General features: G+C 49.8%; 1 protein-coding gene across 1 annotated transcript; it reads left to right on the top strand.

The window, feature by feature from the left end:
• Positions 1-5,918: 5,918 nt before the first annotated feature.
• Positions 5,919-20,248, top strand: LOC116893112 (collagen alpha-1(I) chain-like). The gene is made up of 4 exons (XM_032895050.1): positions 5,919-5,946; positions 16,273-17,488; positions 18,167-18,265; positions 18,368-20,248. Exons 1-4 carry the CDS (start codon positions 5,919-5,921, stop codon positions 19,293-19,295), a joined length of 2,271 nt encoding a protein of 756 aa, XP_032750941.1. The 3' UTR covers positions 19,296-20,248.
• The last annotated feature ends 2,774 nt before the right edge of the window (positions 20,249-23,022 follow it).

Below are 23,022 nucleotides of genomic sequence, written 5' to 3'. Positions count from 1 at the left end.
CTGCACCAGCAGCCCACCATCGTCTTCCACTGAAGTCGAAACAAACTCAGCCCAAAACTCCCATACGCCACTTCTCTCTGGACTCATCCTACCCGATGCTCCTTACTCCAGAGACACAGAGACAACAAGGGGCACCCAAGAACTTTAACAAACCTCAAGACTCAGCCACACCCTACACGGAACCAGGGAGGTGGCACCTTTGACCCAGCTTCCCCAGGAAGTACCTGGAGCACCAGTGGAGGTGATGTTGTACCTATGCTCGCACAGCGGAACACAATCGAGTATGTCGTCCTTTTCTCCTAGTGGGCCCAACCCACTACAGCTCTGAGCCTGGGAACGTCCCACCTCTTGCTCCAGCCGCCCCTGAAGCTCCAGGCCCTCTTGGAACTACAGCACACTGTAGATCTATCCGATATCAATCAGGTCAGAAAGGCATTTCCTAAAGAAGTGACCGCATGTGACAGCCCACACTGGACATCTACTTTCACTCGGTTTACTAAATTACAAAGCTTCTCCAAAAAGCTTAGAGATAGTTCCTCCGGTGACGTCTGTTTAATTGGGACGTGTACAAAACATAATTAGACTGTCTAACGCTACAATCCTGCTATGGGAGTGTCTCTGCTCTCGCATCGGCTTCATTCTGTACTTAATCTCTATTAAGATGTCTGTCTGTGTGAAAGCAGACAGGTGTGTGCTAGTCTTCATAAACACCATAAATCACAAAGTCATTGCTTTGGTAGACCGAAAGCAGCCCCGCAGGAATTTGTTGGGTCCCAAAGACTCCACTCTGCATTTATTCTAGCAGGCTAGCCCCTCACCGTCTCCTCAGGTGTCCCTCTCAGAGTACCCAGGCTTCCTCAGCGAGCCAGGTAACAAGAAGAGTTTAAGTCATGGCCACAATGGCTCTCACAACCACACCTGCATGACACCCCAAAACCACCCGGAAAGCAGTTGCCCTCACCGAGAGTGGAGCTTTTCTGTCCAAGGTCCTAGTTACCAACCTTGGACTCCAGCAAACTGAGGTCTTGTGTTGTCCCTCAGCTCAGACACCCACGGACATCCTTTTGAATTAAGGATGGCTCCAAACTCTACGAGAGAAGCTCACACATGTATGCACACACACAGAGGCATGCATATTCACAGTCTTCAAATTTGCACACCCACCCCTAAGCTCACATTATCCGAGAACGAGGCCATTCTTTACACAGCTTAGCACCAGTGGAGAACCCACTGGTTCCAAGAGAGTGGTCTCACTCTTTCCGGAACTGTGAGTCGATCCACACGGCTTTGACGGGGTAGGAAGTCCCTTTCTGCATTACATAGGGTTACTAGTAAACATTAAATAAGCCAATAATAAGGCATTTATACGAACAGAAAACAAGGGAAGGGCTGGAGAGATGGCTCACTGGTTAAGGCCACTTGTTGCTCATGTCCAATTGCCAGCACTCGTATGGGGGCTCATAACCAACCATAACCCCAGTTCTAGGGGATCTAACAGGCGCACACATGGTGCACATACATGCATGCAGAAATAAAAAGCATTTATTCACATGAATTAGAATAAATAAACCTTTTTTTAAAAGGGAAAAGGAAAGCAAAGTAGGCAGCTGGGTGGTGGTACACTCTGTAATCCCAGCATGAGAATCTATTCAAGGTCGAACTCAGTTAAATATGGAATTAAGGCCAGTTGGAACTACACGACCCTTGCAGGAAGGAAGGAAGGAAGGAAGGAAGGAAGGAAGGAAGGAAGGAAGGAAGGAAGAAAGCAAACAAAGAATCAATTGATGACCAACCTTTGATAATAAAGAGAAACTGTCTCAGCTGCTCATGCAAAGCCCCCAGCAGGTAAGAAGGCTAAAGCAGGAGGGAAATTTGAAGTCTACTTTGGGCCATACAGTGAGACCCTGTCTTATGAAAGGAAGGGGGAGGAAAGGAGGGAGGGAGGGAGGGAGGAACGGAGGGAGGGAGAGGGAGAGAGAGGGAGAGAGCACACCACAAAATGTACTCAATGTCATTCCTAAAACAGAAGGTATTTGTTCCCAAACCTGCTTGAGTGCCTGGTATTTTTATCAAACAACGCTATCTACACGGGTAGATAAAGGTAGATTTGGTTTGTTGGTGGAGACACAAATGCCCATAATCCATGCATGTTAATGCTGCTATCAACCAGTATTAAGTATATCAACTTCCATGTTGCTCCTATCTATAATCCTAGCACTAAGGAGGGCCCCTGAAGCAGGAGGATTGCCACAAGTTCCAAGCCAGCCTGGGCTAGAGAGTAAAACCCTGTGTCTCCCAACAAACAAGCTGAACTTCACATGTCCACCATGTGAATATGGATATTTAAGGTGCTCTTCACCAAGCCAAGGCTTCAGATGTTTCCCGGCTTACATGCTATGACATGACTCTCAGCGCAGGCTCATCTGAATAAACACTGCTGTGTGCAGATACAGTTCAAAGTTCATCACCACATGGAACCAGCCCGAAAAGTAACAGACACAGACAGGCACACAGGCACACACAGGCGCGCGCGCGCACGCACACACACACACACACACACACACACACACACACACACACACACACACACACATCCTCCCAAGTTCCTAGGAATGTCTGGTGATGTTCTAGAGACTTTTAAAGCAAAGACAGAAAGACACAAATACATGTGTCAAATTTCAAATGTATTCATTCAATCTGGGGGTTATTCAAGCTATATAAAAACCTTCTTTCAGCCACGTTTGCAAGCCAAATGTTCAATAACTAAACTCAAGTGTGTGGGTGTAGCGCTGAGGGAGTGGTTTGTGTTTAAAGAAAGACAGACTGTGTGTGGTTGGCAGGTTCTGGGATGACTACAGGGAGAACCACCTGGAGGAGTTTGCTAAAAATACAGATGTTGGGGTTTGTCCAACACGATGGCATGCACAGCCCAGGAGATGGACTCCTAGAAGGGGTGCCCCAGGGATCCCCCTTCTCTGGCAGCCAGCCTCTCTGGAACCACCCATCCATTAGGTCCTCCCTGGGGACTACAGGAGTCACTCATGTGAAAACCACCAAACCCGCAGCCAACTTCTTAACTCAAAATGCATAGGTCACCTGGAGAGTAGGGCAGAGCATGGGCTAGTTCGTTAAAGGGTCCTGGCACTCACCCAGGGGACCTCTCTGTGCTACTGGAGGCTCTAAACTCCATCCCATGCCAATCAGGAATGAATGCAGAGGGTGCAGGGAACTAGAATCCTGCAAACAGCCCAGGAAAGGTGGGTAAGAAGACAACTTAACCATTCTAAGTTCTATTAATTGTGCTGTAACTTCAGTGTTCCTCCCTCTGGGGCACCAAAACCACAGCGGCAATAGAAACTACTATGCAAATGCCACAGGCAGCAGCGGCATTTGGGCTTACCCACCCTCACACACAGTCTGGCTCCCACACATGGCCTATTACATATAGGTCCTTTCACGGCAGACCCCAGTTTTCCAAGGGCATCTTCAAGAACCGTCTCTAAAGTGAAATTCTGAATGGCACGAACTGAGTGCAAAGAAACAGCTGGTCCATGAACACACAGACATACTACACACACCTGAAACCTGAAGGCGGATAACACAGAGGAGTGGCATTGCCTAGGGGGTGCAGCTCACACCAAACCTGGAATCAGCCTTGTGAACTCAGCATTCAGGAAGCTGAAGCAGGCAGGCAGGTCAACAGCTCAAGGCCAGATTGGGCTATGCAGCCAGACTGTCTTAAAAGAAAAACAAAAAGGGGGGAAAGAGCTGGGTGTTAGTGGTGTCCATCTTTCATCCCAGCACTAGGGAGGCAGAGGCAAGAGAATCTCCATGAGTTCAATACCAGCCTTGTCTCAGTGAGCCTCAGGACAGCCAGGACTACACAGAGAAACTGTCTCCAAAAAAAAAAAAAAAAAAAGATTAAAATTGGATTCTCACTAATCACTCCATAAAGACACATACATGCCCACTCTGGGTCATACTGGGTGCTCCGTCAGTATCTGGTAGTATGGATGGATTCTGGTAGCAGATGGATAGATACCCTGGAGACCATTACCAGGTTTTCAAGTGCCTGGATCAGAAACCTGCTTAGATCCAATTACCAAAGCTGTCCATTCTTCACCAACCAAGAACTCACTATAACATGACAGGCAGATGACCCACACAAGAGGCAGTCAGTCACCTGACCTTCCAAAAGCACAAAGACCCTCCTGCCTTCAGACCAAGGGAAGGAGCTAAAGCAGGCCAGTCCACAAGCCAAAGAAGGCGCAGGCTCTGAGGAGTGTGTTGCCTGCCTGCCCGTGCTGTGGCTCTGCTCTATGCAGTGGGAGCTGTGCTCCCAGGGTACACAATCAAACCCCGAGCCTTTTTTCTCAGCAGGGTCCACCTGCCAAAAGCCGCTGGACGGGGCACAGCTCCCATGCCGGTTGTCCACCAGGCAGGACAGCCAGTTTCTTTCCCTCCATGGAAGGGGAATAGGTCTCCAGTAACATGAATATTTTACTAGGCAGTTCTTGGACTTACCCAATCCACAGTAACATTCTGCTGTCTAAAAACAACTTCTTAAAAAGTTTTAATTCATCAGTTTGGCCCCATCAACCAAAGGAGAAGCAAACCAAACCCAGTGCCCTTCTCTAAGCAGGTCGCTACCTATCCCAGGTATCCTTTTATAATGGTTCCCACTAAGTCCTGAGCCCAGGGAGTCTTTCCGCTGCTCCAGACCCTTCCACCTTCTTGATGTCTGATGGAGATCCCTCAACGTCGTCCATCTACTTTGATGTGCGCCATGAGGCTTTCTCAGCACAAAAGCGGCAGGTTTATTTTATTTGACTATACAGTATTTATTTATACCATATAGTAGTTTTTAATTTAACAGTCCAATCTAATGCTTCAGCCTGTTCTAAGCACTTATAAAATATTACCTCATGGGATCTCATTACATACCACCATTCTACATACTCAGAAACCTAAGCCCCTGACAAGTAAATGAAACTGCAGGAAGGGTTTCGGCACTTCCCGTCTTTGCCACACGTTCTAACCCCTTAAACAAAACAGTCTAACCCCTGCGCGCCTTCTCTAGGCTCTAGAAGGGTGTCTTTCTTGTCTAATGGTATGTCTTCTAAAGAAGTGTGGCCATCTTCTAGAGCAGTGGTTCTCAACCTTCCTAATGCTGTGACCCTTTAATGCAGTTCCTCATGGTGTGGTGTGAGAATCTATAAAATGCAAAACTCCTCAACCATAAAATTATTTAGTTGCTACTTCATAACTGTAATCTTGCTACTGTTACGAATCGTAATGTAAATATTTCTGGAAGCTATAGGTCTGTCCAAAGAAGTTGAGACCCACAGGTTGAGAACCACTGTGCTAGCTCTCTTCCTCACCTCGATACAGTACAGGGCACCCAGTGCTCCCCAAAGCAGAGTTTATATATCACAGGCTTAAAAAACTCCTGGAACGCAACTTTAAGCCTGACCCTACTCTAGATGATAGCAGCTGGGAAATCTTCTCCCAGGCTTCCTTCTGGGATAGCAGTTATTCACAGATCTAACAGGCATGCATGGACAGAGCCCAACCAACCAGGAAATCATTCTATCTCCCTGCAATCCTACACACAACAAACTCAGCTGTAAGAAGTTCCCAGTCACAAAGGAGAAAAAAGTCCAGAAGCAAGCTCAAATGAGTTTGTAAGATAGTTCCTCAAGGTACACCTAGTCATTTTAGGAAGCGAAGGAATTACCCACTAGTCCAGTAAAAATACTCAGAAAGAATCTCAACTATCTCCTTAATGGCTCCTGGCTTTTGTTTAAGTCACATTTTAGTCTTCAGTTTAGGTGAGGAATGAAAAGGACGCTGTGTGGCGAGGGCGAGGGGTAAAAGCAGTGTGAAAGGATCAGCCAACGGAACTTCACAAATGCAGGATGGGAAAACCAGATGATCGGGAGACCGGTATGCCCCTCCATGGTGGGCAGAACTCACGTGCCCCTGCCTACCTCGTGTTGAAGGAGTTAACTTAAGTGCCTGCCTCAGTGGCTTTTCTACAGAGCAAAGGACCCCTGAACCCTAGGAGTTATCTTCTTTCTGCATCCCAGAACCACCCTCCTGGTTCAGAGACTACCTGAAACTGTGGCTAACAGGGAATGTCTGTCCATGAGGAAGTTACATGCAGTCGCAGTAGTCAGCCAGGAAAGGCTGGGAGAACCACAAGAAGTCATGGAACATACAGCTATCTGCAAGATCCAGCTGTGTCCACCATCTTGGCAAACTTCTGAAGGGGCTTTATCCTCTCATGTCCCATCAGCTAGGCCTGTAAAGTTAAAGCCAATAGTGGATTACCACCCCCAACAGACCTCCTGTGGGATATGAAGTACAATGGAGACCTGTTTGAAAACTCGAGGGGGGGCACTTAAAATAGACAGAAATATAATCATTACCCAAGCTGGAGCAGGGCCAGGACACCAGGGCAAACATAAGTAATTTGTTAAGAGACACCTCTGGCTTATTATCCATCCTATCAGGGTGGAACCCACTGTGTAGCCAAGCCCCCAGTCTTTCAGACTCATACAAGTCCCCAACCTAACTACAGGGATTTCCCCAGTTCACAGGCCCACACCTGTTCTCGATGGGAAAGGAAGGGCTGCAGAGCAGGAAGGTACTCTTTTAATGGAAGCCTGTTTTTCAGGAAAATCCCCAGCATATGGGGACCTTAGGTCCAAAGCTCCTGCCCTGGGTGCCTTTCCGGTTGAGTTATTCACCACAGGGGCAGGGCTAGGCTGTGGATCTTACGGCACGCCCAACTTCATGCCATTCCCTTCAGTTCCGATGGCCACTTTGAAAGGAAGACTAATCCTTTTGTTCTGGAGAATTCACTCAAATTCCTGGCTATTGCCAGTGTTACACAAAAGCAAGGCTGTAACCTAGAACTTCCTTGAAAGGAAGTTTTTACAGGTTTTACCGGGGTGGAACAGACAGACCATCCCTTCATCCAGAGGGGAGACCTACCAGCTTTCTCCAAATATCTATATGTAGAAACTGACGAACAGTGGGGTATATATAGGGTTCCTGTCACTCAAGCCACTCCCCCTCCAAGGGAGGGGCACTCATCAGAAAACTAGTGCCTGCCTCGAGCAAAGTCTGAGCCTACCTACTGAAAAAGTGATTCCTGTCCATAAGCATAAGGAATTGTCTATGTACCGGTGTGTGTGTGTGTGTGTGTGTGTGTGTGTGTGTGTGTGTGTGTTTGTCCGTGTGTCCAGCATACAAAGGGCAACAGTGAGTCAGTAATCCAGAGAATTCTTTCCAGACAGCCAGAAACTTCCAGAGACCTCCCAGGTCTGAACAGTCACTTCAAGATTACAGTGAGAGTAGTTGGAGAGAAAACTCAACAGCGGAAGACACTGACTGCTCTTGGGGCCTGGATTTAATTTGCAGTGCGCACCCCCCCACCCCCACCCCACATGCACCCACAATGGCTGTTAACACCAGTTCCATCCAGGGGGTCAGATGCCCTCTTCTGGCCTTTGCATGTACAGTGTGCACAAAGTTTCATGCAGGTGAAATATACACGCAAAATAAAAATAAATATTTTTAAAGTACAACAGAGAAGACTGATCTTGTGATACAGGCCTTGAACCCTAGCTACTACTCAGGACACTGGGGCTGCTGACTGAATTGAAGAGCAGCCTGGTATCTTAGGGAGGAAAGGGGTGAGACACAGCCCAGTGTGCTTATATGTGTGAGACTCTAGGTTAGCTCTCCAGTCCACACGTGCAATGAACCTACCAGCAGGTGGTGATGCATGCTTACACACTTTTGATTCCATTACTTGAGGAACAGAGGCAGGAAGATCATGAGTTGGAAGCCACCCTACATAGCAAGACTGTCTCCAAAGAAGAGGGGCAGCAGGGGCAGCAGGGATAGCTCTGTTGATTAGGCATTTCCTTCAGGGCCTGATAGCGGGAGCCCAGTCCCCAGAGCACACAGGTTAGAGATAATTGACTTGTGAAAGTTGTTCGCCTGCAACCTGGACACACGTCGAATTCCCGCGTGCACGCACCCACAAATATACACAAATTAATGTGATTCAAAGTGTTTTTAAGTGCAATAAACTTTTTTTTTTTTTTTTTTTGGTTCTTTTTTTCGGAGCTGGGGACCGACCCCAGGGCCTTGCGCTTCCTAGGTAAGCGCTCTACCGCTGAGCTAAATCCCCAGCCCCTGCAATAAACTTTTAAAGGCCTGGAGAGTCTACTACAGGAAATGTTCCCTGTTTTAGCGTGGCTCACTCTAACAAAAAAGGATCACTCAAGGACAAAATGAAAACAAGCCGGACTTCTCACAGCTCCAGGGGCTCAGGGAAACCTCTGAGCTGAGGGCAGGGTAAAATGGAATAATGGTTTCTGAGCCTTGTCTGTCTGAATTCGGGAAGCGCACGGAACCTGCCCCCTTCCCTCTGCTCCCATGGCACAGAGCCAAGGAGGGTGGGAGCAACTCTACCCCAGGCAGGTCTCCAACCAGGAAGCCCTGCTCTGACCACTTTCCAAGCGTTAAATCCCAGCTCCATGGAGAGGTCATGGGCAAGTCACCTCGAAGTCCTTCCTCCGTCAGCCATCATTCCACTTAAGGACACTGGTCATAGCCAAATACAAGTGAGGGCTCAACTGATCGCCCCTACATTCTTACTCTATCCCAAGAGATAATGCTGCAGGGAGTTCTGAAGTCGTGAATGAAGTCTACACAGGCAGAAGGTTTACCCTTCAGAAACTTTTTCACCGCGGAGAACCTTCAATTCAACTCTAGATCCTGCTGCCCCTCCCCCCTAACGCCCAGCACCTCCAGCCACGATCCCCAGGCCTCTGAGCTGCCACCATAACAAACACCCCAGCAGTTGGCGCAAAGGTAGAAGGCTTCGGTCCTGGCGGTTATATGTGTCAAGCTCTATGGCCCTGTTTGCAGAGCAAATAAATAAAACAGTACTTCAGAACTTACTGCACAGCAAACCTGCCACATGGATGGTACCCCTGTGGCCCCTGGGCCTTTCACCCTCTGGCAGTCTATCAACGAAACTCCCTGAAAGCCCACTGGAGGCGCTAGAAACATCTCGAGCCCCTAGGTCAAGAACATTAGGGTAGAAGAGGGGTCAGGACAGGGTCCCGCCACGTACCTAGCTCAACTGAGCTAAAGGTGAGGGCCCTCTTGGGTGTCCTCCTCGCCACGATATCTCAGCCAGCAGTTCCCTCCGGGCCAGGGAGGCCAGCTAGTGGGAGGCAAGCTGCAGGAGGAAGGAAGTGGGGGCTGGGGACAGGGTCCATTTCCACCACCTAAAGACTTCCCTGCTGTTTAAATTAGCAAGTGAAAAGGCGAGGACTTCGGGAGTTTCCCCGGTGGCAGATGCCTCACCCTGGGCACAGAGATAGACGGGCGGGGCCGCCAGGTGCACACACCCCAGGGGCTAGCAGCCCACTTGGGGTCCTGAGATCCCAGATTCCCCCAAGTCAAGTGAGAGCCTCCACCCCACCCCCGCATCTTCCTCTCAGTTCCCATCCCGACCACGCCCCCTCCAGGGGCGGGGCCAGGTGTGGCCGAGACTTTCCTCTTAGACCCAGCCTGTCTTCCCCTCCTGGAAGGTCGCGCAGGACACCGGAAGTTGGTGTTCGGCAGAGCAGAAGGTCCTGAAGGGCCCAACTCTGCGCAACCGGAACAAAAGGAGAAGGAAAAAAAAAAAAAAAAAAAAAAAAGCCCCACCGTGACTTGGAGAAAGCGACTCACAAATAAACAGAAATTATTTTATTTACTCAGCTCGCAGGAGCGTCGAGATTATTATTTTTTTTTTTCGGAGCTGGGGACCGAACCCAGGGCCTTGCGCTTCCTAGGTAAGCGCTCTACCGCTGAGCTAAATCCCCAGCCTAGATTATTTAAGATAAAAAAAAAAAACTCTGACTTGTAACATTCATATATGCATATGGACATCTGATGCACTTTTAAAATCACTCTATCCAAGTGACATCACCAGATCTGAGAGCAACACAGAAAGAGATGGGTGCTCTCCAGACAATATCTGACCATGGCAAGCACCTGGGCCGCCAGCTCCAAAAAAGACCCGGGGGGGGGGGGACTATCCAGTCAGCGGTGCAGATTAGCATAACATCTGGAGAAGGCAGGGAAAAGTAAAACTTAAAATACCCGTCGATCACTCCACTAGGAAAGAAAATAAAACAGCATCTTCCTAATGAAGCCTACTAGACTCGGCCTCCATACAAACCCGGGGCCCCATTGGTCATTCAAGCTCTGCCGGGAGCTTACAAGGTCCGGTCCTATCTGACCTAGCAATTCCAACAGCGAACCCCCTCTCTCTCCTGGAACCAGCACGCCCTTCCTGAGCAATGCTAGGTCACGTGACCGCTGAGGGCACTTGTGGACTGGAAATGGAGGTTAGGGGTTCAGGATGTTAACCTCTTTCCTTCAACCACCCCCAAGACTCGGGTTTTAAAGTGGGAAAGACACCAGCGTTTCAAGCGTGTGCGAGGCGTTAAGAGCTAACAGTGAAGCACTTTATTTGGACTCCTGGGCAGAACACACTGAAATTCTCCATCAGCGAGAAGAGTCACAACTTGGGGTCATTTAAAGAGACGGCACAGAGATCCTCTCCAGCGAGTCATTTTCACCTGCTGCTCCTTGCCCCTCCCACTTCTCCCCCCTTCTCTTTGATCAGGTATAAATACAGTTCCAGGTTTTATTATATGCCTGTTTGCGCCCATAAAGCCCTACTTTGCGGGCCTGCTGGCCTCCATGTTAGTTTTTGGGGGTTTTTGGTTTTTTGTTTTTTTGTTTTTTTTTTGTTTTTTTGTTTTTAACTGTCGTAATAGGACCAAGAACAACTAAGTATCCCTTTAGGTCAAGACCTCGGTCTCTTAGTTCCTTCCAGACAAACTTCCTAGGATTTCATGACTTCAGTAATAAAGTTTTTGTTTGTCCTAAGATAGCAAGAGGCATGATGGGAGCAGAGCCACAGTGTGACTGAACTGACGAGGCCTGAGGAGGCCTGGTGCTGTATTCCAGGAGGCCTCACAGGGGCTGCAGCAGTAGTACCCAGAGTCACCGCTGTTACTTCCTAGCACACAATCTCTAAGCCAGGCCGTATAAATCATAATTAGGATGCTGTAATGCAAGGAGCACATGCTGACCAGAATCCAGACAGAAAAAGAAAAAGAAAAAAAATCAACACCACAAACCAGGTAAGGTGGTTCATCGCATGTCTCTGATCCCTGCACTTGTGAGGCAGGGGAGGGACAAGGAAGGAATTCAAGTCTACCCATGCTACATGAGGCTAGACCAAAATAATAATAATAATAATAATAATGATAATAATAATAACAACAACATGGAGTAAGGTATTATTTCTTTTTCTAGTTTACAAATGAGGATTTCTATAAGTGTAGCAATAAAGGGCACCCCCACTCCACCCCAACGGTTTTCCTGGCCACCAGAGGCCTAGGCAAACCTAGTCACCAGCCTTTTAGGATTAACACCCACCTAGCTTGGGGGATGAGAAAGAAAAGTTCTATTACCCAGGACAGAAGTCACAACTCCACATAAAACTAACATGACTGCTTGCCCCATTAGTCAGAACTCAACCATTTTATCACGATTTCTATGAAATTTTAAGTCCACTCTAGCAGCCGACTGTTAAATCTAAGTTAGGCATACAGCTAAAGCAGGACATTTCTAAGCACCCACCGGGGACCGAGCTAGGTATGGATGGAAACTGCCAAGGGGCCTCAAAGTTATGACCGCACATTGCTAAATACCAGGTAGACGCAGCCCTGGGAATAGACAATTACCCACACGATTCCAGTTTGGATGGAGGTTTTTACGAGGCACCAGGAATGTCTGTCACCTGAGCCATCATGGGCCCCCCCATGGAAGTGAGAGGAAGGGCTTTGAGAATGAAGGCTCAAAAGAGCCTTTTCAGAAAGAGTAGCAGGAGCCTCCAATAGGCAGGCCTCTAGCAAACACTCAAGTGTCCCTCACTGTCCCTACAGGCAGAGCAGAAGCACAGGGAGGAATTAAAAACAAACACAGCTCCTTCCTGGGATTTCAGTTGCCTCAGTGTTTGGCATCGTGTATATATCGTGTTCTCCTAATATCAAACTTGAAGGGGGGTTGGGAAATGCTGTGATTCTTGATGCTTTTCTTGGAAACTGCTTCTACTTGCCCTGTAATCTTTCCTCAAAAAGAATGCAGATTACTAAGAACCGAAGCCTGTTTTCTCCTGGAGTCCAGTAAGACCACCTTCTAAGAAAAACTCAGGAAGGGAAGCTGGCCAAATTTCCATGCCTGACCAAGGCAGATGAATGCCAGGCTGGTTCCCATCCCTGCTCTGTTCTCCTGCAGAAGGGGAAAACTGCCCCTTGGCTCCCATTGTCAACATTCCTCACAAACAATGGCTGGGCTCTCCCACCATTGTAGACTCTATATTCATCTGTGAATCCCCCCTCTTCCACACAATGTGCAAAGCCCTTCTTTTCATAGAAGTTCTGAATGCCCAAGTGCAGCCATAATTTAGGCCTCCTACATTAATAATGACATCTGAAAGCAAACTCCAGATTAGGCCCAAACATTCACTTGTGACTATCACTAGAATCATAGTGATAGCTTTCGGATACTTTTCATTAAATCATGATCAAAAAGAGCCCCTGAATGCCTTTAAAAATGGTTCTGAAGTTTTGGGCGATTATTAAATATAATTTTCTGAACTCAGAGATAGGGCTTTCAAAAAGAAAAAAAAACCTTTCATAACTCCATGACACATATTCCATTAAACCCAGACCTGAATAAAAATTAACTTCAAAAGGTGGGACTGAGGAAAAGCTTTGGATATTCCCAGCTCTCCATGGGGGCTGTAACTTTAAATTGCAGCCAAAGTAAATTAGGACGTGCTTACCAGCTGTAAGAGGTAAGGCGATCCACCTAGGCAATGCGCCCACAAGTTACCCACCAAACATTCCTGTACCCCCAAACCTCTCAGCATACACAAGCCTCATAAGCATTCGTTCCTGAGCTATCAGTCCACAGAAAGATTGTTAGTAAGACACCCAAGATCTCACCAAAAGGTGTCATTTCTTTATGGAGGATCACGCTGTACTGTTTTTTAAAGACTACAGAACTGTGTTTCACCCTCTGTAAAGGAGCTGTTATTACCTGGACACAGAAGTAGTAGCTGAGTTGTTCACACCCAACACGAGGGGTAAATTAGTCCCTTCCCAACCATGTGCTGTGTGAGTACTTATGTTTCTGTGTGGCCCGCTGCTTTCTGCTGATAGAAAGATTATTAACAGAGGGACCCACACTGAACCCACATGCATTATGATGACAGCCCCTCTATACTGAAGTGACAGTAGGAAAAAAAAGAGAACTGGGGCCACCATTCCACTGATGCTGTAAACTCTTTACATGTCCTTTCCGCTTAACAGAGCACGGAGTGCAGAAGGGTCTTCAAACATGGTGACTCACGACACCAGGGTGTGTAGTTGGCGAACATGGCCCTGCTATAACACAGCAGTAGCTCTCCCTTAAGGTATCCTTTTGAAAGCCCTTTTCCGTTTTTCATAGGAGGAAGAGGAAGTAAGGCCAGGTGTGGTGGCACAAGGCTTTATGTGGGAGGCAGAAGCAGGATGATCCCTGAGTTCTAAACCAGCATGGTCTACAGAGTTCTAGGTCAGCATGATCTATAGAGTGACTTCCAGGACGGTCAAGGTTATGTAGTAAGACATGGTCAAACTAACACCCCCACCCCACCCCACCCCCAAAAAAAGGAAAGGAAGAGAAATTCAAACAAAATATGCTCACTTTCCTGCTGGTTCAGTATACCTGATTTGACTGCTTTCTCAGCACACCAAAAAAGAAAAAGGCACACCCAAAACTGTACACACCAAAAAAAGTACACACCCAAAACTGTACACACCAAAAAAAAGTACACACCCAAAACTGTACACACCAAAAAAAAGTACACACCCAAAACTGTACACACACACACACACACACACACACACACACACACACACACGGTACACACCCAAAACTGTGTGTTTTCACAGTTTAGTTTGTTGTTGCTACTTGTTTGTTTCTCTAATTCAGTTTTTCTTTAAAACACTTTCTAGACTTACAGAAGGACAATTTCTGTTTGGAGTTTTTCAAGTCAAGTGTGAGGTTATTGATTATTCCCTGAAAGGGTAACGAATGGAGTAGTTAATAATTACTCCACTAGTAAGTTTTACTGTTTCATCTTGTGTACAAGGGCTAGATTAACAATGCCAGGGGAAGCAAAACGACTCAGCAGGGACAGGGACAGGTGTGCCTGAGTCTGAAAAGGCCAAAATATTTCACAAAGTATGTCACCGGTTTTACAGTGGCAGTGTTTGGTTTTCGGTGGATACACTTTTTTTTTTAACTTTCTTAACTCTGAAGTGACACTCTTAAATTTTACAGACATTTCTTCACTTAAATTGACGACTAAATCCCACACATAAATTGCAACTCAAGCTTAGCAAGGAAATGCATTTGAGGGACAAAGGGATTTTTTTTTTCCTAATCACAGCTAAGAAAAGGTAATTCACCCTGCCCCTCCCCCACAAGAACACCCATTCAAGGGCCAGTTTCAAAGCTCCCAAGTGAAACCGTAAATAACTCACGTGGCAGGGAGCTCCCCTCAGCAGGACACACCACACCGCCCTCTACTCTCCCTTATTAACGTGCCATTACCACATGGGGAGGGGCGGGGGGGTGGGCATTATACTCCTTCAGCTTAAGTTCTCTCCCCAGACAAGAAACCAAAACGCACCTTGTCAGGTTCGGAACTCACAGCAAACCTGAAATCTTTTAATTCCCTCTAATAGCTGCTTTCCACAGAGACGTACTCGTGTCCCCTACCCCTGGGGCACAGAAAAACCAATCAGTGTCATAAATCCCCCTAGCTTTCAACCCTCACTCCCTTGAACTGGGGCGGGGTGGGGGGAGGGGCGGCCCACCATCAACACTTACACTAAACCCCTCAATGCACTACAGAAATATGCTGGCTTATTTCCTTTGTTTGGTCATGTTATACTTGATCAAGTGTGAACGATTAAACTGGTTTCATTAAAGGCAAGTACATTCACGGCTAACATTCAACTTCAATGGTGACTATAAGCATATTTTGCAAGAGGGAGGACCTGCTTCTTGCTTGAAACCTACCAGCTCATTAACTTTTCTTTGGGGGGCTATAAAAAGGGCACTGGGGGTTTTTCCAGGAGTGTGTCAGAGCCAGACAAAAGGATATTCAATGTTCCAACTTTAAGATACAGTTGCTTTTTAGAAAACTAAAAAGGAAACCTTGTTTTCACATTAAAGTTGCTGGGGCTGAAAATGTTGAATTAGCATTTAAAATATTACTTTGTAATTGCTGTTAAGAAGTACTCTTTGAGATTAAGTAATTATAAAAACAAGATCCTTTTAAAGTCCCATTACTAAAGATGTAAAAGATATATTTTTTTAAAAAATGTTTCAAACCAGAATTCTCCGAAGTAGAAGAAAACTAGTTCTTTGAGACTCTATCTAGAGGCAAACAGCAGTCCCGGGAGCCGAACGCGAGGCAATTTTAAAACTGTCTTTGAACCCAGCACGAGGAGAGGAGGCTGTATCTCCTTCGAAAAGAGGTCCTATCGTTGATGCATCCCGTCAAAGTTAGAAAGCAGAACTACTTTTGTAACCCCTCTACTCCAATACAATGTTCCCTCAAACACCACCCACCTCAGATAAAAATATACATGTCCCAAAGAATTGCAAAAAAAAGGCCTTTGGATTTCAATTTTCGAATACATAGAGTTCTATTACCACTCGCATCTAAGGACTCTCAAAAGTTCCCTAGTTTTTAAAGAAAACAGGTCAAATATCCAGGAAGGTCTATTTGCCCGAGGTTGGGAGCCTGGCGTGGCGACGTAGGCCATTGCCAGCAGCCTCCAAGCACGCAGAGATTTCATAAGATATTCCCTCCGGTCCCCTACAAAATCCCAAACCTGAGGATGCCCTAAAGCCAACCGCTGCTTAGGTAGCATCTGAGAAAAGTAGGGGCTGGGGGCTGGGCGGGGGTACCACACACACGCGCGCACACGCACTCTCGTGTCGGCGACTATAGTCGCCAGCGTTAAGCAAGCCACCGGAGGGAGTGTGTGCGCGCGAGGGTTTGCCCGCGGTGACCGCGCCGAGCTCTCGGGCCCGCGGCCTCCGAGCCCCTGGGCGCAGCGTGGGCTGCAGGCGACCCGCCAAGCCGCGGGGCCTCCCGCAAAAGCAAGGCCTGGGCGCGCCGGCACTCCCGCGCTGCCCAGCCTCAGTCGCCCAAGGCACTGGGAAGGGCGCGAGCCGGAGAAGAAAGGCTCTTCCCGCCGGTCGATCCGGCTCCGCGGAACACCCGAAGCGCAAGGAGGCGACTGCGGCGGCCGGACGGTCCCCGCGCCACGCTATGTCCCGGGTGCCCAAGACACTCCCAGCCAGCCCCTTTTACGAAACTTTCTTTTTTGCTTCGCCCCACCCGAAAAGTGCGGTCCCCGCGAGGGCGCCGAGGACAGCGGGCGGAGGGCGAGGAGGAAGTGGTGCCCGCGGGAGCGCGGCTGGGCAGAGGAAATGCCCGCGCCGCCCGCCCCCGCCCTTGCAGCCCGCCCCGGCCCCCCGCCCCGCCGCGACTTTGGCGGGCCGAGCCCCGCGCGCCACTGGCGGCGGCAGCGGCAGATGTGGCCCCGGCTGCCCCAAGGAGCCAACAATGCCGGGCCGGCAAAACAAAAGGGATTCGCTTCGCGTCTTTCCCGGCCTCTCACTTACACTCTCGGGGAACCGCGCGGGATCCCGGGCCAACAGGGGCCGCGCCCCCAGGGGCCCCGAGCCACGCGCGCCCCGACTTGTCCCCGCCGACCCCGGTCTCTACTCCCCCCTGCCCGCTCGCCTTCCAGGCGCAAGGCCTGCCGCACCCCGTCATGCTCGGACTCCTGGTCCCCAGGGATCCGGCCGTATTGTCCCCGCGGCGCGCAGCGCGCTCGTCTGAGATCGCCAGCGGCCCCCGCGCGCGCACCCACCGGGCTCCAGGAGCAAGCCCGGGGCGCCTAGGAAACCGTCGTCAGACGCCGCCGCCGCTGCCCTCCGGACGCCGCTGCGCGCCGGGTTTTTCTTTCCTTTTTTTTCCAATCCTGATGGGAAGGAAGGTGACCGCCTACTTCGCATTCATCAACTCTCATCACAACAACAAAAATCCTGGAGCAAAGGGCGGCCAGCAAGCGCAATCGGTGGCGAGGGGCAGAGGACCAGAACCCCCAGGCGGGGGTCCACTCCGGGGCGTAGTGTATGGACACAGGGCTGGGGGCGCTGACCAAAGATGTCCTCGGATGCCGGCCCGGTGTCCTTCGCCCTCCTCCTTCTCCCGGAGTGGCGCAGTGAGGCGCGGGCACGGTGCCCCAGCCAGCGGCCGCAGGTGAGGCGGGGGCGGCGACAGCCCCAGCCCTCCCCGGGTACCCCCGCCCTTACCTCGTCCTGGGTCGCTGGCGTCCGAGGAGAAGGGCGCCCACCCGGGAGGCGGCGGCGGTAGCGGTGGCTCCCGCCCCTCCCACCCCACCCGGCGGCGGTGGCGGTGGTGGTGGTGGCGCTGGCGGTGCGGCCCCCCCTCTCAGCGCGGCATGGCTCCCAGCTCGGTCTCTCGTTCCTCCGTCCGCAGCTGGCTCCTCTGGGCCGCTCCCGAGCCACCTTAAAATGACACACGCACACAGAGACACACACACAAAAACTTAATCTCTCCAGCTCCGCGCCCCACCCCCTCCCGCCCTCCCCTCCCTTCCTTTGCCTTCCCTTCCCTCCCTTCCTTCCCTTCCCTTCCTCCTCCTCCCGTCGCCGCCGAGCCTCTTCCTACTTCCCCACCCACCCCCCCCCTTCCCCCGCCCACCGGCTCCCGATCCAGTCCCCCCCCTCGTCCGGGCCGCGCGCCTTCTGCCAGCCCCGCGGCCTGGCGGGGGCTGCGTTGGGGGTCCCTGGCCCGCGCCTCTCTCACCCCCCCAGAGGATGCTGGCTGCAACTTGGATCCGGGGAGGGAAGGTCCTGGAAGCCGAGCGCCTCCGGGCTATTTGCTCTTCTTTATTTGTTTTCTCCTCCCGGGAAGGAGGAGGAAAGCGCAGAGAAAAGGAAAGGAAAGGACGGAAGCGGCGCGGGCCGCTGCTCCGGTGCCCTCCGGCTGCGCAGGAGCGAGGCGGGAGGCGAGGTGAGGGTCCCCTCGCTCGCTCGTTTTTTTTTTTTTTCCAAAGGCGGGGTCTCTTTGCAAACCAATGACACAACCCCACATGGTCCGGTCTCGCCCCTACAGATACTTCTCACTACAAATCGGCTCTCTCCGGGGATTAGCAGCTACACGAAAGTGCATACTGGCGCTGCGGGCAGCCGAGGGGGCCGGGCAAGGCAGACACTCCCCGGCCCAGCCCCGCGCCTCCACTGAGACTCTGGGGACGCGCAGGGGTCCCGCAGCCGGTGGGGTGACTTCGCCCTCCTTCCTCCTCCTCCCCTTCCACGTGGGGCCCGCCACGTGGGGAGACGCGAGCTCTGGCGGGCCTCGGCACGGTCCCCCGGGTGGCCCCGGCTCGATAAGGCCCCCACCACGCCCGCTCAGCCGACCTGCACTCTACTCGGCCCCGAGGCTCCAACTTCCTCCTGGGCCCCGCGCAGGCCACGGGTGCTGTCCCAGGCTCGTGAGGTCAGGCGCGGGCCGGCCACAGGGGGCACTTGCGCTCCCAGATCCCAGATCCGGGAGACCGTGCCAGGGAGGTAGCGCTGGCTGCGGGTGCGCGCGGAGACTGGTCTGTGTGCTGGAACTTGCCACGATGTGTTCGCTACGAGAAGCCAAATGTTTTTACACATTTAGAAATGTCTTTCTGTTGTCTGAATGTCGCTGGGGCTATTTTGAAAGCCTTGCCTTGGTCAGGTCACCAGCCTCTCTGAGGCCTTGCGGGCCCAGGGGTCGCGTGTGCAGTGCCATTTCGCGATCACGAGTCCACAAGTGTCTCGGTGCATTGCGATTGAAATCTGGACTCTCAACGACCATGGGACACAGCGGCCGCGCGAGACTAGCCAGTATCTGGGCTGGATTCCTTGGCCATGACCCGCAACATCTGAGCGCTGTCCCCGGAAGGGAGCCGGCTCCCTGCGCTCAGGGCCCCCCAGGCTTACCAGACTTTAAGCGCGCGTCTTCTAAGGACCCCTGTGGCGCTAAACAGAGCCCTTGTATGCAATTGTTTTAAAAATCGTTTGGGGTGCTAGCGACTGGATTGAGATGTTAGGTTGTATGATCGAGAGGGGGTGTCCAAGGTCACAACTTTGAAGACCACAGGGACCGCCATTCAGAGAGCCACGTAAAGTGGTGTGGGTGGCCTCCTCCGGTCCTACGCGACCGGAGAAATTTATAGCAGAGGCCTCCGAGCCCCTAAACCCATCGCTGAGCGTTCTTCAGAGCCCTGCCTTTCTCGGGCTTTATCACGGCCTGTTTGTCTTAAACCGAACACCCAGATGCCGGCCGTGAGACTGGCAATGTGGGGTTTCTATGTTTTGTAGCCAAACTGGGTTTTAAAACTAGATTTAAAATCTTTTCTGAAAGGTAAAACGGGTATGGTCCCTCTCAGACAAACCTTTCATGATATTCCCGTGCCCCCAATAGTCCAGGGACTGGTCTTGATGTTCTGTGAAAGGTATACACCCGACTCTGACCCAGTTGTCTCCATCTTCCAGGGCTGTGTGTGCTCACAGATTCCTCTTAAGAGTTCACTTTTTCCCAGCAGCTTCGCTCCAGGTCCATGAGGCCCAGGACTTGCTGGCAAATTGACCTTGTCCATACCAGGGCTTCTGTGTCACCAATGCCTGCTTTCTGGTCCTACCTATGGTAGTTCCTGTTCTTTTGTTTCTCAGATCTTTACCCTTTGTGGTCCCCTATTCTCACCAAGAAACCACAGTCAGCTGGCTTTTCCTATTGCTTCTTCAGCTTTCCTGCGGTCTGATTTTGAATTCCACTTTAGAAAAATGCTTCCGTGGACACTGCAGGATGCCTCAGCCTACAAGGCTGCTATCAAGCCAGAGGATCTGAGTTCAGTCCTTAAAGGCTGGGTGAAGACGGAAGGAAAGAGTAGACCAAGTTGTCTCAGACCCCTGCATGAGTGCCACATATCACACAACAATAAAATGCTACCCTCTTTCTTATGAACTCAGAACTAAAAATTATTTCAAACTTCAGCCTGACCACTTGCACTTTAAAATATGGAACCCAGGCTGGGGGGGTGTAGCACAGTGGGTAGAACACTTGACGGGCATATATGAAGTCGTTGGTTCATCCCTTGCTTCTGGAGACAGGGAAGTCTGGCAACTGCTCATACTTTGCGACCAGCAAGATGGCTCAGTGGGTAAAGCACTTGGCCCCAAGGCTGACAACCCAGAAAAAGCAAACTGACTTCCTCAGGTTCTCCTCTCAGCTCCATACATGCAATGCCTGCCAAGCACACAAGATAAAAACGAGTACGCTAATATGTTTAAGAAACTAGCTACCATCAACACGTGAATTGGTTCAGACTCTACCCATTTCTCAAAAGATGTCAAATATAAACAAAATCAGAAATAAACCCCCAGGGCTGGAAAGATGGCTAAGCAGTTAATAGCATTGGTGGCTCTTCCAGAGGCGCCGATTCCAGTTCCAAGTAACCACAATTACCTGTAACTCCAGCTCTAAGGGATCTGAGGCCCTCTTCTGATCCGCGCATACACACACACACACACACACACACACACACACACACACACACACACTGAAATAAAAATCATTACAATTCAAAAAAATATAACCAGACTCCAGTAGATGCTTCTCTAAGGATGATGTGCGAATGGCCAAGAAGCACCTTCACACAATGTTCGCCCCAGTCAGTAGGGAAATAGAAATGAGAACCGCAGTAAGATACCACTTCTTGTCCACTGAGATGGCTGTCATCATCAATAAGGAAAATGATGTGGAGAAATGGGAGCCTTTGTGAAGGGCTGATGGGAATATAAATGGTGCCACCACAGTGGAAAATGGCCTGGCAGCTCCTCTGAAAGTTAAACATGGACTTGCCATACGACCCGCAATTTCATTTCTGACTATATGCCCAAAAGAACTGGGACTAGAGGCGTAAATGGATATAAGTATACCCATGTTCGTAGCAACACTATATCTAACAATAGATCGGTCAAACCAGCCCACTGTCTCTGAGTGACAAATGAAATACAGATGGACTATTATTCAGCCTTTGGAGAGGAACGGAGAACCAGGTGTGGTGGTGCACACCTTTACTCCCAGCACTTGGTGGACTGAGGCAGGTGGAACTCAGTTCAAGGCCACCCTGGTCTACCTAGTGAGTTCCAGGCCAGCCAGGGATCCTTAGTGAGAACCTGTCACAAAACAAACCAGGAAATGAAGGGCTAAGGCGATTGCTCAGTGGACAAGAACACCTGCTGCACAAACACAAGGACCTGAGTTCAGATCCAAAGCACTTGGGTAAAAAGGCACAGCTGCCTGGGTCAGTAGCCCCAACATCGGAATGGGGCATAATCAGAGAAGAGGCAAGACAATCACTAGGACTTGACAGCCATCCAGTCTAGGTGAAAAATGCCCCCAGTTCAGTAAAAGACCCTGTCTCGAGCAGAAAGTGACACAACAGGACACCCATGTTCTCTTCTGGCCTATGCAGTAGCATGGGTCTACACAGCTATACACATATATGCATGCACACCACTGAAAAGAGATGAACTGTTGAATTGTCATAATATAGATGAACATGGGGGAAAAGGTTAATGAAGCAAATGTGACACAAAAGAGCAAATGATTTATAACTCCATTTACATGTGGTCAGCAAATAGGCAAAACCATGAGAGACACCGTGGTGGTGATTGGGAACTAAAAGGAGAAGCATGGGCATTCTTTTTCAGTATGTATAGCACTTGCCCTGTAAGCCTGGTGACCTGAGTTGGAGCCCAAGAACCCCATGCATACTGTGGTATGAATATGCACGCACACACACACACACACGCACACACACATGCACACACACAAATGATTTTTTACAAGATAGAAAAGACAAACACAGATGGGGAGGTTTATATGCACAATTCTACTTGGGGCAGGAGGATTGCCAGGACTTCTAGTTGATCAATCCTAAGCTGCAGAGTGAGACAGCCATGAAATGAAAGGAAGAGGGTGGGGAGAGAGAGTTGAATATGGAGGGTGGTTCCTGAGCCTCCATTTCTGCACACTGGCAAAGTTGTGATAATGAGAAAGCCAGAGGTAAATTCTGATCCCCTGGGAATAAACATTCCATGTGTGCTTTTCTATTCAAGAGGAAGTAACCTGAGTTCCTGAAGGTTACAGAAAACTTTTTTTTTTCTCATAATATTTACTTATGATCAGGCTAGGCTTAGTGGCTCATAATTCTAAGTCCAGCTCTTGAGAGATTGGAGCAAGAGGACCCCTGCAAGTTTGAGACCAACAAGGGCTACAGTCTTGTGTGGAGGAATTTTAATCCAGCAACATGTCTGCTCTGGCAAGGGATCATACCTAAAGACCTTCGAGGTCTGTGTGATTTAATCCCAGGAGACAGAGATAAGCAGATCTCAAGTTCAAGACCAGCCTAGTGTTGTGCAAGTTTCAAGGAAAAGGAAAATGTAGGTCCAGGTGTGGTGGTACCTGCCTTTAATCCCAACACTCAGGAGACAGAGACCTGCAGATCTAAGTTCAAATCAGTCAGTTTGGTGCAGTTCAGAGGTAAGGAGTTGGGAACCAGTGCACTTGAGTGCAGGCAGTAAAACTGAGTTCAGTTCAATTCTGTACAGTCATTTGAGTTCAGTGCAGTAGAGTGGAGTTCATTCATGAGTTCATGCATTTCAGTGCAAGTCAGCAGAAGAAATTGGAGCCAAAGAATGAGAAGGAGCCAGAGGATTAGAACAAGTTGCCAG

This window comes from Rattus rattus, chromosome 2 (assembly GCF_011064425.1).
Source record: "Rattus rattus isolate New Zealand chromosome 2, Rrattus_CSIRO_v1, whole genome shotgun sequence".
In the NCBI taxonomy this organism is placed as follows: domain Eukaryota; kingdom Metazoa; phylum Chordata; class Mammalia; order Rodentia; family Muridae; genus Rattus; species Rattus rattus.
This window is presented reverse-complemented; position numbering and strand designations above follow the sequence as displayed.

Coding starts and splice junctions, on each gene's coding strand:
- LOC116893112 (XM_032895050.1), top strand. CDS start 5,919: ATGGGAAAACCAGATGATCGGGAGACCG. Junction 5,947..16,272: donor ACCAGATGATCGGGAGACCG/GTATGCCCCTCC, acceptor CCCTGGGCGCAG/CGTGGGCTGCAGGCGACCCG. Junction 17,489..18,166: donor GCCCCAGCCAGCGGCCGCAG/GTGAGGCGGGGG, acceptor CCTCCCGGGAAG/GAGGAGGAAAGCGCAGAGAA.